Source organism: Daphnia magna, linkage group LG5 (assembly GCF_020631705.1).
Source record: "Daphnia magna isolate NIES linkage group LG5, ASM2063170v1.1, whole genome shotgun sequence".
NCBI lineage: Eukaryota > Metazoa > Arthropoda > Branchiopoda > Diplostraca > Daphniidae > Daphnia > Daphnia magna.
Window position 1 is genome coordinate 5,495,957 of NC_059186.1, and position 15,728 is coordinate 5,511,684.

Here is a 15,728-nt window from a genome sequence, read left to right on the forward strand (position 1 = left end):
AGGTCACTTCCAGATTTGTATAAATGTAGATCAATTACAAGAGGATCATTACATTTCAGTTCTTCAATTTTTTCACAGTATGATTTAAATTCAACCTCAGGTAAACTTTTGGCTAATTCGATAGTTTATATGACACTCGAGTGACTCGACTGCCGCTCATTATGAAACTACATCACAGTTTACTTTTTAAAATGAAAACAAACTTGCAGATTCCATGACCATGAGTGCGATCTGTCTGCTTAACGGTAAAGCATCGTACGAATGGTTATAGTCCACATAAAACAATTTTTAGTTCAGCTATAGGCCACAGTGGTGCGCATCGGCGTAAGCTCCGCACGACTTTTGGCTTGTCGCGTACTTTTGAATTGCAATAAGATCTATACAGTCATGCTTGAAGTTTCTTTAGCAGGCTAATCGGTCTATATCCTTCTATTTCTTTTTGATGGAGGGGATACTTTGGTGCCTACCGTACCCCCTTTATGCTATTCCTATTTCTCTTCTTTGCAACCCGCGAAAAAGGTGCAACATTAAATGTAGGAAAATTAACTGAAACGTAGAGGAAGAGAAGAATGGAAAGAAAACGAGGGTATGGTAGGCACCATAGTATCCCTTCCGTCCAAACAAAATGAAAGGATATAGACCCATTTGCCTGCTAAAGAAACTTGCAAGCATGACTGTATATCGTTTAAACTTGGGTTTCTGACTTTGTGGTACTATTGGCATTTCGATATCGAACAAAGAGCAAAATTTGAAATTGTACCAACATTGATTTGTATATGGATATATATATCGTTTGAACTTGGATGTCTGACTTTGGGGTACTATTGAGAATTTCGATATCGAACAGCAGAAAAAATTCGAAATTGTATTAGCACATTGAATAAATGGAATATATACATCGTTTGAAATTTGGTTGGAATTATTATTGTAGGGTAATATTGAGGATAACAACGAGAAAGGTACATCGTTGAAATTTGGTTTTTGGACATTGGATTATTATTGGCTAGTCGATATCGAACAACAGCAAAGGTAAGTTGCTCGTCTCTTTTAGCCGAAGAATTTCGTTTGCTGCCAGAAATTCGTCTGCTACAAGGGGATGAACAACAAACCATTCACAAACAATAGCTAAATAAAAATAAACCAGATAGAACTAGGGCTAGAAAAAAAATTGGGAAATGAAAAAATGAATAGGGTACCCTCTGCTAGGAAGAAAAGGGGGAAAATCTTAATTCTATTTATGAAAACTTTTTTTTTAACATGAAGAAGTTGGTTTCTCCATAAGACGCTGCAGCCGCAGGAGACCTAACTTGGACACAAATGAGATTTTCGCATTTGTGGAGAACGTGCAACGTAGGATGTTTTACTGCTCTATAGTAGTAGGTCGAAGAGAGATAATAGTTTTAAACTATCGAAAAAAATTTAATAGCTGGCATTAAATAAAATTATTAGAAATAAAAATTTTTAAGTTAATGTTATTCAATTACAATTAGGGATCGGCCCCGATTAGTCATAATCGGGTTAAACGCCTCGTCCCGGGAAAAGGCAATCGGGGCTGAATCAGGGTGCCATTTCGTCAGCCAGGGCGGGGTGGGGCAAAAAACGAGGTTAACCCGCTTGCCCCGACGCCATTTGCAAAAATGGCGCCTGAATTCATACTATGAATTTGGGTCGGGTTTTTATCGGGGCAACCAGGGTGAACTCCCCCGAAATCATCATAATAATCGATTTCGACTCGATTGATTATGTTTTTACGTCGATCGATTGATTGCAATTGCAATCGGGGTTGAACTGTTGAAGCCCCGATTAGGCACCCCCGATACAACCCCGATTGAGATCGGGGTTCAAAATTTTCACCCTGAGCCCCGAACGTCCCGCCCTGAGCCCCGAATTACGAAACCCGATTGGCAAATGCGCCCCGATTAGGGTCGGGGCCGATCCCTAATAACTATTAAAATAATGTCTTAACCGTTTATGATATTACAAAGTATTGCATGATGATGAAAGACGTCTGCACACATTTAGACAGACAGACCTTGAAAATACAAGAATACAGTAGGGGTAGAAGGGGGAAACCAGACGTCTGGACCTTGAGAATGAAGGGGGTGGATGCACCCCCCAAATTTTGGGAAAATAAAGGTAAATCGACAATTGTACGGATTATCACTGTTTTCCCGATTTAAATTGTCGGTAAAAAAATGCCGACAAAAAGGCTGGACGTTGATTACCGAGTTATTTTTCGGTAAAAACCCCGACAAATTTCTTAAAGAGTAGCCTACATGCCGGCTTGTGAGGAAAGAGACGACTCTTTTGTAGTTTTCAGGAAAATTTTACTTTATTGAATTTACGACAACTTCATTAATCCGACACTCGGATGTATCGTTCAAACTTCAAAGCATAAATGTGTGAAATTGTAAAAAGCATTTCTTCTCAATATGATCCATAACCGCCCATTGATGGGGTGTAGATGGACAGACGTGCACGATTTTCTTGAAATCCGGTTTCAATATGTTTCAATACATACCCGAAGGATGATCCATCAGTTTTGCGATTCTGCTGGCGTTGCTGTGAATGCCACGTCCGATTTGAGCAGGCGACGACACTCGAATAGAGCGATTTCTTTGGCTTCGTCTAGGGTCGGCTTCACTGAGTGGCTGCGGAATGTTTCGAAACGGCATGGCCTGAAACGAAGGAGGCCAGAACTCAGCAGGGCTCATGTCCAACTCGCTCGAATGTCGTAACACCGAAGGTAATATCGACTGGTGCGGTTGGAAGTGTTGCCTGTAATCTTTCATTAGGACCTTGTCGGTGTGGAAATTTTCCCACTCTTCCCGGCTGGATTTCGACGACGAGTCTCGCGAACTTCCAAAGGACGATTTGATAAATCCAGGAATGAGACTAGCAAACGCAAATGAATTTCGGCTCCCAGGTTTACTGGTGTTGCAACCGTCAATGTCTTGATTTCGCTTGCTTTTTCTACTGCCGTGTTCAGTGCGTGAACTTCCACGTCCGGAATGACCTGAATACTGTCCCGGAAAAGAGAACACGTCGCCAACTTGCAGGTCACCCAAGTGAGCTGCTGGGTCAACGGGCGACATGGTTGAATCGCGGAAGTGATCCGGGTGGCGAAACATGTGCTGAGAGAGTGGGCTGTGACCCATTAGGAAACGTTGCTGTTGATGCTGTTCAAACATCATCATTTCCTCTGTTGCCCGATCTCTCAGGTTGGGATGGTGCACCATTGGATGGATGAAAATTGGACTTTCCCGCTGTAAAGCGTTGATGTTGTCGACGCTGGCGTGTCGCCTTCGCGTGGTCGGCATATGTGGCCCATCATTCATGTTTGCAGACGAGGGAATGACCATATCATCCGTGTACATAGGACTACGAGCTTCTAGTACGTCCCACGATTTATGGAAAAGTCGGGTCGGAATTGCGCGTAGAATGTCAGGCTTGATTTTTTCTTCGGTCATGTCCTCCATCGATAGTTCCCTGCTGTTGCTTCCTTCGACAGATCCGAATGATTTTCTTATGTTTCTTCGAAGTATTTGCGTCTTGTTCCAATCGCTTTCGCAGACGCTGCTGTTAAATGTTTTGTCATCGTCGCCCTCATCTTCGTTATCGGCTTTACTTTGCCGGAAGAAGTTCTGCGTGATTTTCTTTCGGCTGATCTCGGTCGGACCTGCCTCCGCGTCCGAGTCGGATGAGGTTCGAGTGCTCTCTGGTGTGGCGCTAATGACCGTTGCCAATGGAAAGTCGCTAGTTTCTCCTGTTAAATCGTCTAAGTGCACAGCATTCGGACTCACAGCCAAGGATTTTTTGGATTCTGGCCGTGGAGGAGGACGGGGCAGATATTTGGGTACCAGATGCTCCTCGGTGAAAGAACCCGAATCTTTCGACGTGCTGCCACAATTGCTGCTATTCTTCTCCGTGTTCATGTCGGATTCGGCGCTGTTAACGATGTTGTTTAATTCCTCAATCACGTCATCTATGTCGTAATCCTCGTCGTCGCACGACATGTGACAGTCCCCTATGTTGTACCAGTCGTAATGTGACCGTTCACTCGTTATTTTCTCCTCCATCCTGAAATCGGTCGCTTGAATACCGATTGACGAGAAGCTTGCTACTGGGGTATTAATGCGTAACGTCGTCAGCTCCGTTTCCAAATCAGCACAGCGTTTCTTCATATCGTTTTCGAACTCGCTAAACCTCTTCTTTTCACTTTCCAGAGCCTGTAGAATATACATTTAGAGTTACTATTATTTGTTTTTGTTTTTTTTAATTTTTTCCGGCTGTAACACTTTAATGCAGATTTCATGCATCCAATCTCGTTAGCACTTTGTTATTCTTCATTTTTGTTTTGTTTTTTTTCCTTTTTCAGGTGGGTTCTCAATTACCACTGTCTAGTACAGTTTCTAGAAATAATAATAATTAACACATACCAATAATCGAGAACGTAAGCTGAGAAGATCTTTGCGCAGGGCTTCGTTTGTGCTGGTAACATTAGTGAGACGATCTAATAGCAAAGCAATGTTGATTTGATTTTCGCTCCAGGCGGACAGCTCTTGCCTTAGCTGGGCGGCTAACGGACTCCTTACTGTATCGGCCACCTGTAACAACAAGAAAACCTAATTACTAGATTTGGTTTTGTTTGTTTTGTTTTTAGCAGTGTTTAAGTGTGACACTTAATGATGAAAACGTGTTTACCAACTAACGGAGCCATACTTTTCAACAGAACAGACCACAGTATTAGCATCTTCGTCTCAGCCTGATTAACGCAACGATTTCAAGCGTTGTTAAAATTAGAAAACTAAAAACAAAGGCGTATGTTGGTCAGCTAAGTTGTTTGTCTAAGTTTAGGAGGATTCTGACCTCTTTCTGGTCTTCCATCTTGCATGAAATGCGATACTGTCAAATTTGATTTATCACACGTGACGATGCATAATGTCAACATCTAGCAACAGATTCACTAGACCACCTTACCGTTATTTTTATCTTTTTTTTTTTCTTTTGTTTTTTTTTTTATTATTTTTTATTCGTGTTTTTCAGTAAAACGAAGATCTGGACAAACGAGTCCTAGATGTTGCCTTTAAAACTGACCTGAGCGAGAGCGTGGATATTGAGTGCAGCTTCCTCCACCTCCCATTGTATGACAACTTGATTGCGCAAATCGGGGGCGGACTGGACGAAAGAGTTGAGAAAAGCCATGGCTTCAACCAGGAAACGAAGGGCCGTATCCGTGTTGTAAGCAACGTCTCCACCCCCGTCAATCCGTCCTCGTTGGATGCGATCAGCGATTCCACTCGTGAGGCTGTAGAATTCACAATGCCGCTCAAGAGCTTGAGTCGCACCTTCATTTGTTGTTTCATTGGGTCACCAGGAAGAGATAATGAATTATATAGTGTCCCCTCTTTGAGGTTTGCCTATGATTACAATTTATGTTTCATTTTAATTTACCGATTCTCCCATGTTCAAACGCAAGGTGGTCAGTGCCTCGGACACACGCGAGTGGCCGCCAGGCATTTTGCAAAGCGCCGTCATCAGCTAGAGAAATAACAAGAAAAAGATGAACACAAAAGAATACAGCCTACGTTGTAAATCAATGCGGCATATATATTATTATTTATTATTATTATTATTTTTTTTTCGTGTGACGTTGCGTCGTTTTTCGTCGTAACCGCAGCCAACGACGAAGGCGTGTCGTGAGCTCAAAACGACTGAGATAGTGGGAAACAACAAAAAAGTGGGTGGAAAAAAAAAGGGTAAGGAAGTGGAATAAAGAAAAAAGAAGGAGGACGAAATGGTGGGTGAGAAAAGACGCGATACTTTCGATATTTATACCTGTAAGGCGAGGCTGCGGGTCCGGGTCAGATTACTGACAAGGGCCAGCGCCAAGCCGTAAAATCCAGCGTTATGAGCCATCAACCGAGAGAGCCCATGATCCTTGCCCGGGACGTGGCCATTGGCCAGGCACAGTTGGTACAGGGAAAGTAGTACTTCCAACTCATCGGTCGACGCGTTCCGGATCAACGATCGACGGTTAGCACGGACGTTCGATAATTCTTTGTTTGATCCTTGATAAAATCATTTAGAAATATATATATATTATATATAAATATAATAATAAATCAATAAAAAAAACTAAGCAAACCTTTCGGTTCCCAATAGAAACCCGTAAAATGAGTAGGCAGTAAGCCTGTAGGAGATATAACTATCAACTATCAAGTCAACGCTAAAAAGTCAACCCACTTGACTTACAATTGGACATTGTAGTACGGGTTACTTCTAGATGCTATTCTGAACAATAAGACAATCGCTTTTCACGACTGCAGTTTATCCCCGAAAGAAATGATCATTAAACTTGCTAGATCCGGCTAGATCAAACATGTTAACCGCGTGTAAGGAGCATGCGGATTTAAACCGACTGCTAGACGGAAGTAACAGAAAAATCTAATGACCAGAAAGTTTTGAATTGGTCAACAGTCACTCAGTAGGTTACTTTGCTACCTTCCCTGAACTTGAGTTGCTGTTTGTCTTCTTCGCCCCATTTTATTTTTCTTTTATTCTCAAAATTCCAGTTTTTTTTTTTCGTTGTTTTTTTTCCTTCAAAATGTACTCCTAATCAAGAAAACCAGTCCGTGGCGAAACGTGTATCGTGTGAACTGCTGTACGGTTATTTGTACCCTCGAACCGGGAAGTCAACGAAGAAGATTCTTAGTCTATTGTTAGGCCATGTATACCCGCATCCCTCCTTGCACCTAAACTACCTTCATCACATCAAATCGTTCGAGCACGAAATTTGCCAATAACGAAACCTCCAACTTGCATTTGACATGGAGAATTGGAGATGGCTTACGTCATTACCAAAGCACAAGCCTATAAATTTAAAAAATACATTTGCAGTATATATGAAATTGACTAACCGTTTAATTCCACTTGAGCCATTTGAATGGTGCGCAGCAAATCCATTAAGAGGGCGATGCCATCGCAAGTTTCACCCGCGAATTCCTTGCAGAAGCTATTATTCAAAATCAATTGTTGCAGAGTTACCATAGCGCTGTTAGTGAGGACGAAGGTCCAAAGACTACGTACGACTGCATCAGCGACGCTCGCAAAGATGACTACAAGATCGAGCCAACTCTGTTTGAAAAAACGTTACCTTGCAAACGAAAAGAACAGGTCGAGACGCAATTTTTTGAGGATATCCGATACGTCGGGAGCCAACTTGTTGTTGGGACGGCCGTCACGATCGCTGGCCGATGTTACGGTGACACTGTGTGAAAGTTTTGACCGAATCTCGGCGCTCATCTGTGAATCCTTGCCGTATAATTTGTCGACAGCGCTGCCCACGCCTCCATTGGCGTTCGTTGTGGAGAGCACCTTACGCAGGAAAGTGGTGTAATCCTCGGGATTCAAGGTCGGTGGTCGGCGAGATTTTCTCTACAATTCGCCAAAAGCGAAAGCAAAACAATAAGTAAAACTATACCGGTATCAAACTCGAAGCAAAGATAGTCTTGTTGCGTTTTTCCTCAATTATTCATTGCAATTTTTGCCATTCCGTTGGGTTTCTCTCGATTTCGTTTCATCATTTCAGTATATGGATAACGGGCTTCTGTCTTTCGGCTTTGGGCAACAGCGTCCACCTGTGCACAGGCCAATCAAAGCGGATGGGAAAGTGCAGTGGAGTTTGTGTGCGACTGCTGCTGTTTTGCTTGATGCGCCACGACTCGGCGGCTTGATTAAAGTTTGATTTCCTCGCGGGAAGGACAAACAGAGAGCGAAAGTGTTCTGGACTCGCCCCCATGCAACACACCGTGCGTACAGAATCGGTCATTTGCCTCTATTCTTTTCCTCATCATCATCATCACGCCGAAAACCGCCGGCACTCTGTACCCGGCGACTAGCCAAGCCAGATGGGCCAGTCGCTGCAATACGAGCGTGACTGTCCGAAAGCACCGCCTCGCATCCTTGCAAACCCACCCCACCTCTTCTGGACATACATATAAATTTACACGCACGGAGAAGGAAGGAGTATATAACATGGCCAACGGAAAAAGAAGAAGAGAGACAACAGCAACAACAGCAACAAAAATGTACTCCAGGAGCTGATGGCAATTTTTTTTTTTTTTTTTTTTCTGTACAGCCATTCCATCAAGTCTAGGGTGAACGGCCCTGTAGTCTTTGCTTCCCCCTTGCAGGCATACGTGTTTTTATTTTTTACATTTTATTTTTTCTACTTCGTGCTCCCGTCTTCTTCATTTTGGATTTTCGTTTTATTATTTGATCGTTTTCTATTTCCCCGCAGGAGGAAGCTGAAATGACCATCTGTTATGGTCTGCTAGTCCCGATTCCTGCGCTCTTGCTAGCCTGTATGATGCCCTCCCGACTTTATCAACGACTTATCACACTTCACGCAGTTTGTGACTTCGGGACTAAAAGGAAAACGTTGGCCAAGGTCATTGGTCACTTCGCATTATTTTCTTGGGCGCAATTTGTTTGGGTTTTTTTGTTTTTTTTGCCAAAAACTACGGGTGGTTCCCTTGGTGAGCATTTGAATTTTTAAGGCTGTACGGATTCAAGCATTTAGTCCAGGTATTAACATATAAACAAAACATAGGATCAAAAGGTTCAATGGCCTGCAGGATAGAGCAGCTGCTCAGTATCTTTTCGTTCTCTTTTATCTTTATCTTTTTCATTTTCACTTTTCTTTTTTTCTTTTTTCTTTTTTAAATGACCACATAGCCTTCCATCTGCGTGGGAACAGCTTTCATTGGTGTCCATCGATCTTCGTCAGTAGGAAATAATATTTCGCTAAACTCCTAAATCTGATTTGGGATGAGAAATTGACGACAGCAACAGGTGGCTAAAGTTTCAAGCCATGAATGAGATCTTACTATCTAAAACATTCGCTTACCGAGGACAACCCGCCGCTGCATTCTTGCGAAACGACTATATGTAAAATAAAACACACACACACACACACAAAACGAGCGCTTAATGCATTTTTCATCCGGCACTTGTTGAAATGCGGATACGACGAAGCTATATTCTTCTACTTAACTTTATGCTTGGCAACTCATGTGGGTTGGCGCAACGCTGTTTCCTCATCTTTCACCTTTTCCTCTCTTATATCTAAATTTTCCCTTAAAATTTTCTATTACAACCCATCACTCCCTTTCACCCTACCCTTTTTTTCTTTTCATCTCTATATCTCTGCATCGTCAACTCCTCAAATTGTTGTCTCTGTCAAATATGATCAGTGTCTATGATCGTTCAAGTTTGCGGAGCCAGCAGAAGCCACGATAGAGCACAAATAAAGCTTGGAAGAATGGATGAAAAAAGAAAGAAAACGGAAGAGAAATTGTTCCAGCCGACTTGTTTTGTCATCAGTATACGGCCCGTAAGGATGCGCTTAGAAAAAAAAATGAAACTAAAAAAAGGCTTCCACCGCTAACGACCATAGAGTTGAGCGTAGTATAAGAAATTAGTCAGAAGAGAGAAAGGAAAAAAAAAAGAAAAAGAAAAGAAAAGAAAAAAACGAAGAAGAGTTTCTGTTTTAAGACCGTGTCCATCGCAATGTGGCTTCGTCACAGTTTATAGAGAAACAGCAGGAAGGCTTGCTGGTATGAATCACGCTTCACAGCTTCACTGCACCAGCTCCTTAATGCCAGCTCCATGCAGAGCGGCGTACCAGATACCAGACGTAGTCAGTATCATCCCGCCAGCGATAACAATACTAGTACACATATAACAACAACAACAACAACAAAAACGGATAAAAATGCCGATGTAAAACCAGGTCTCACCTTGACTTTGTCGTTTTGGCCAAAAACATCCACCACCCAGTAAGTTTCAACACTCGGCGATGGCTCACGCTCCGTTTGGCCGTTCAAAGACTTCATCTCGGTTAAGATGTCGATGTGTTGGCGTATTCAATGTGCATGTGCTACGCTTAGTTTTAGCAACACACCTTATTCAAATCGAGCTGCCCTCATGGGCAGATTGGGAGAGCTAATTTGATTTCAGCAATCTCAAAACACGGCAAACTCGTTTGAAATTCTTCGGATTCTCGCCCTTTCGTATCGCCTCCTTTCTGCCGAGCGTGTAATTGCGATGAATACGAAACGAAGATGAAAACAATGTGGACAGCGCTCAATGTCCCGGACGGTTGAACAAAATAACACGCGAAACCAAAACACAAGTGAACGGACGCCACGTCTGGACGAATGATGGATTTTTTATTTTCAGTGGCCGTGTAGTTAGATTCCAGAATAGAGAAAAGGAGGGAGGGAAAGAAAAAAGCGAGTGTACTCGACGAGCAACGTCAAACGAATGTGAGCTGGGCGGACTGAGCGAGCGAAGGTTATTCACCGTCACGCAGAGTATAATACTCGACACACGCGAGGCGGGAGCAGACTCGATAGTCCGGCAGTAAAGAATTAGTAAAGCTGGAGCGGTGGCTGTGTGTGTGTGCTGCAACTCGAACTATCTCGGTGCGAATGGGGGAGAACAGCACACCAGTTTCTTCTACCTTAACCAGAGCTGTATAGCTGACGGATTTTTTTGTTTTTTTTTTTTTTGGCTTCACGGTAAACAACCTTCCTCATACTCGATGATGGCTTCGGGCCAAATAACATCCAATTCTATCGTATACTGTATACAACATAATGTTGCTTACTTCTGTTGCGCTCCAGCGCAGCCCGAGCTATATAGCGTTGACTGCAATCCAACGTGGATGGAATTCTTTTCGTCGTCTTCTTCTTCTTCTTTTTTATTTACTTATTTTTTTTAAATGTATCTTATCAATTTTCGAAAATTTCGTACGAAAATTTCAGTGTTTTACGTAACTGGTGACTGACAGAGAGGAATGAAGAATGAAGCAACGGTCGCTGCAACAACGTTGGAATTGAAAAAAGAAAAGAAAAAGGGGAAAAAGTGATTTGGCGAGCTTAGAATAGGCAGCCAAATATTTCGTGGAGCAATTTCCCCGACGGAAAGCCGTCGATTGGAACAACGATAAAATAATAGGAAAACTTATGCTGCATTTGCATACGGGGATTGTCGTGCTAGACGCGCTTCCGTGCAGTTGACAGTCGACTGAAGATCCAGATCACAGCCTTTCTCGTAGATGCCATCAGACCATCCTAAAAATACGACGTTGGGAAAGGTATAACGATGGTAAAAGTGCAACTGCCATCGCAACTCGAATGTTACAACCGGAGAAGAGCTGACGGCCGAGTGGGAAAACGAAACGCATCGAGGACACTTGGCAAAATTACGATTCTATTTCTTCTATCACCCTCAAGAGTCCTGGGAAGCTTTCGACGGCCCAAACTTCGACGATGCTCAAGCTTTCGATTCTCTTTTCTTTTTTATTCTTCCGTTGTTCTGGTGCTACTGGCACAACAGCTGCTCAACGACACAAGTCGTGATTTTTTATTTTTTCATCATCATCATCTTCGCTTTTCTTCTTGACTTTTCTTTTTTTGTTTTGTTTCTTTGGTTCATTTTTCTATCTTCAATCTTATTCTCCGTTGTTGTTTTTTGTTTTGTTTTTTTGTTTTTGCCTTGGCAAACTTTCTGTTGTCTGTTCAGCATTTCTCTCAATTTAGCGAACAGTTAAGCTGTAAAGGCCGTCTGTATATAGAAGTTTGGAAACAAGACAAGCGGGACATCGTCGTCATTAAGACAGCGCCTCGCACGCACATGTGTACTTACACAATAGTCAAAGTAATCAAATCGAATGGGTTTTCAGCACTTTTCCCGCCGTTGCGCGCGCAATTCAAAAAAAAAAAAAAAAAAGAAAGAAAGATGCACGCCATCGAGGACGTGAACACAATTATACTATAGACTGTATACTGACTTTTTATATCACTGACTAGGACATGTGTGTGGGCGCGCAGCACGGAGGCAAAGATAAAAACACAACAGCCAAAGCGTGGCTCATTTTCATTTGCATTTTCCCTTTTTCGTGAAAAACATCATTTTTTTTTTCTTATTGCCGTTGCTGACGGCAATAGGCAAATGTGGGAAGAACTCCTTTTAAAAAGAAGGGCAACCTGCCTACCACCTCAACGCCCGACCGTTATCAAGGCATAAGCCACATCACGCAAACAATCGGTAGTTGGGTTATATCCGTAAAAGGGGAAAAGAGAGAGAGAGAGAGAGAAAAAAAGGAGAAAAAAGAAACAAAACACTGACGCTCGTTAGAAGCGGAAAACGCCGTTAATGTCGACATACGTAGACGGGTCAAAAGGTTGGCAAGAGGAGAGCGACGCAAGAGGCATAGAAAGAAGGAAAGAGAGAAAATAATAAAAGATTAAAAAAAATAAATAATAATTTGGGTAATAGAAACCACTATACATACCATTACGCAACCGTGAAAGAAGAAGAAAAAGAGAAAAAAAGATTATTAGCCATCTCGGAGGAAAGAGAACAGAAGAGAAGAGATCGTACTGTATATATATCAAAACCATCAAGCGGTTTATCTTATGTATTCACCGAAGGCTGTCTGTATCTTTCTCCATGAAGCCCTTCAGCGCGTTTAGCCTATACTGAATATAGATTGTGCACTACAGTAAATATAAATATATTGCACCTTGCCCAGCTATATATTCAACTTGGCTTTTCTTTTTTTTCTCCCTGCGGAGCGCATTTTTTTATTTTTGCATCCAAAGACAGTTAATGCTATCTAGCGATATTTGAAATGCCACTATATAACGGCAGGAAAGGCATCAGTTATTTTCGCCATCAATTGGAAACTTCTTTCTTCCCTTGCTGAGATTCAACGGCCGTGATTTGGAACGCCGAATGCTGCGTGTCGTAGCCCAGTATGTACAGCCGGAATTGACTATTTATACACAATATGCAATATATAGGGTCTATACTCGTCGCTCTAAAGTGCCATGTCTCTTCTCGTGACTCTGTTTTCCTACGAACATTCTTCTATTGAGCTTTTCTCTTTTTCGTTTTGTTTAAAGGGCTTTTGTATTAGTATATAGAAATAGGACGTTGATAATTTATAGCAGGCCCTTTTTCCTTCGATCAAAACTCTTTTGCCGTTATGCATCCGGCTCACGTCTCATGCGATGCAATCAATAAGAAACCGCAAGTTAGCCGAATGAAAATCCCATTTTCTTTTTTTTTAAATAAAAATGCACCTCTATACGGACGTAGATCAATAGATATGATATAGAAACTAATAACTGTAGCCAGAATGTGGGAGACAGGCTTTGTTGCTATCGCCACGAATTTGATATACAGCACAAGGTAAAGAGCGACAAAGAATTCGAAATGAGAATATAAAACACCCGCGTTTTGCACCGTTTCTTTCTACTGAAAAATGATTGGATGCAGACAATGTTGGCAAAATGAGTGAGGGAAACGGGATGAAACGATAGATGGGAGTAACAACCGACAATCACAAACACACAGCGACATCCCTGTTGATTCCCACGCAAGAACAAGTCCACTGGCAACCGACGAAACCCCTTTCTAACCATCACGCAGTTTTCAACTTCTTCGAATGTGCAGGAAGCGTACAGACTATTCAACCGACAGAAATATGAAACCTTGTCATTGAAACAGGAAATCATGAAATATAGTCAAAGCTGCGTTATTATCGAGAGTGCTTGATACAATGACTTCCATTTATTTTTTAATGCTGTCAAGCAGGTTGAATGTCAATCCTCGATGACGAGTCAAAAAAAAAAAGGAAAGAAAGAAAGAGAATTCATGTACGCATCTCATGATTATATTACGTTTCTATGGGCAATAGCCGCCAGTTTCGTATAAACCAGATTTGTTTCGGTTTGAAAACCAGTAATCCTAATTCAAAAGCTCCGACAGTGCAGCACACGACTTTTCTTTAATCGATCAAAACGTTGAAATTTTGAAAGAAAAAGAAGGAAAAAAATAAAAAATGAAAATAATAATAATAAATGCTTTGTTGTTCCTCCTCCCTTTTTGTTCTTGGCACTTCGCCGTGAATATTGAGAGCCGAAAGCGAGTCAAAAGCTTTCTTAACGCCATCGTGTTCGATGAAACAGCCACGTTTTGATATAAAAAAGGAAATAAGGAGGCAAAAGGGACGCTCGTATATCGCGATCACCAACAAAATAAGATAAAACGGTTAAAAGAAAGGAGAAAAATATTCAATTAATAGAATATCAAAACTATTGCTCGTTTAACGATAGAAAAAAAAGCCCGGTTACGCCATGCACAGCGGCGGATCTTGAGGTGGGGAAAAAGAACAAGAATTAACTAGAAGACAAGGCGTCCGTATCAAATATATAGAAGAGCGGAAATGAAAACGAGTTGAATGTCTCTCTCCACTTTTGTACCGGTTTGTATTGAATAAGCTAACGACAGCGCGACAGGTATGTGCATGCTGTCTTTTTTGGACTTCTTGATTAGACAATGAGCCAATCAGACCTGTTTTGGTGGTTTGGCACACACTACGCTTACCGCTACAATTGTCATTTCTGTATTTCGTTTACGTTTACGTTTACGTCCCTCTTTTTTTTTTTTTTTTAAACGCGAAAGGGCATCAACACACTGCATTATTTGTAGTCGTCTTGTGTGTAAGACGTTTTTTTTTTTTTCGTTAATGATATGTATATAGACACCGGTTTCGTCAACTGCGATTTGACCTATTTACCCCGATGACCTACTGGCCTCGGCTCTCGACGATCCGCGCCCGATTACCTTTGCGTGCGCACTGTCTCCACATCCACCAAGCATTTTTCAGGCGAATTCGACTCAGCCGAACTTTTAGGCTTTTTTTTTTTTTTTGCCAAGAGTCAAGTGAGCCGAGAAACTCGACTGATGGATTTTAATCATCTGCTAGCACGATGCAATCATCTAAATTGTCTTCTAATAGGCAACCAGCCTTCTAAAGTGTGGCACCCAGCAAATAGACACGGCGGTCTTCTCTTCCATTCCACGCTATCACAATTAGACCAGACCCGCTAACATATTAGATGTAAACACACACACACACACTGTTTGTATATGTATATATCTATATATATACAGTATATATTCTATACATTAAATTTGTTGCTGCAAGAGGTACACGAATAAACTGCCCCCAAATTTTAAAGGTTACACGAGGCAAAAACACAGCCATTAGCGCAAGCTTTCCTTTTCGTAATGCCAAATCTTTCACTGGCACGCACAGCGCTAGATGCTCAGCCACGCAATCAAGTGTCTAGTAATAATGACACGATCGAGTTGACAGTTCGGGGCTCACCTAGCCTAACTTGGCTATACACTTGATTGTTGGTGATAAAAGGTAAAATTCAGCCACGAGCCGATGACTGCATCATCCGGCGTCACCCAAAGAAACAGTGGATATACAAAACCATCCCGTTGGCGGTCGAAACCCCCCCGCTGTTGAAGAGCCGACCCAGCCAACCATTTGTACGGCTGGAATGATTCTCATCATCATCTCTGCAGGCTTTCTCGTCCGTCTCTCATCATGTGTTCCATACGATCAGACTGCATGTATCCAGTATACGGGGCGCAATTCACTCAATCACGAGCAGCCACTTGTATGCATCATATATGTTGAGCGCTTATGCCAAATAAATAAGCGTGCAGGGCTCAACTTCTTGAAATTGCTACGCCGCTTCATCTCGATATAAAAACGTGTAACGCATAGACTCAAAACAACAACAGAGATGAGACGGCGGCTTGTGTGAATCGCATCTTCTCGTTAGTGGGTCAGT

The 15,728-nt window shown here is 42.1% G+C and overlaps 1 protein-coding gene across 1 annotated transcript; it reads right to left on the reverse strand.

The window, feature by feature from the left end:
- Nucleotides 1-2,313: 2,313 nt before the first annotated feature.
- Nucleotides 2,314-10,484, reverse strand: LOC116921098. Its single transcript, XM_032927312.2, is given in 9 exon segments — nt 2,314-4,229; nt 4,440-4,607; nt 5,098-5,264; nt 5,267-5,348; nt 5,455-5,541; nt 5,839-6,071; nt 6,921-7,015; nt 7,157-7,437; nt 9,804-10,484. Coding segments are annotated over 9 exon segments (2,928 nt in total). The 5' UTR covers nt 9,900-10,484; the 3' UTR covers nt 2,314-2,510.
- Nucleotides 10,485-15,728: the final 5,244 nt, after the last annotated feature.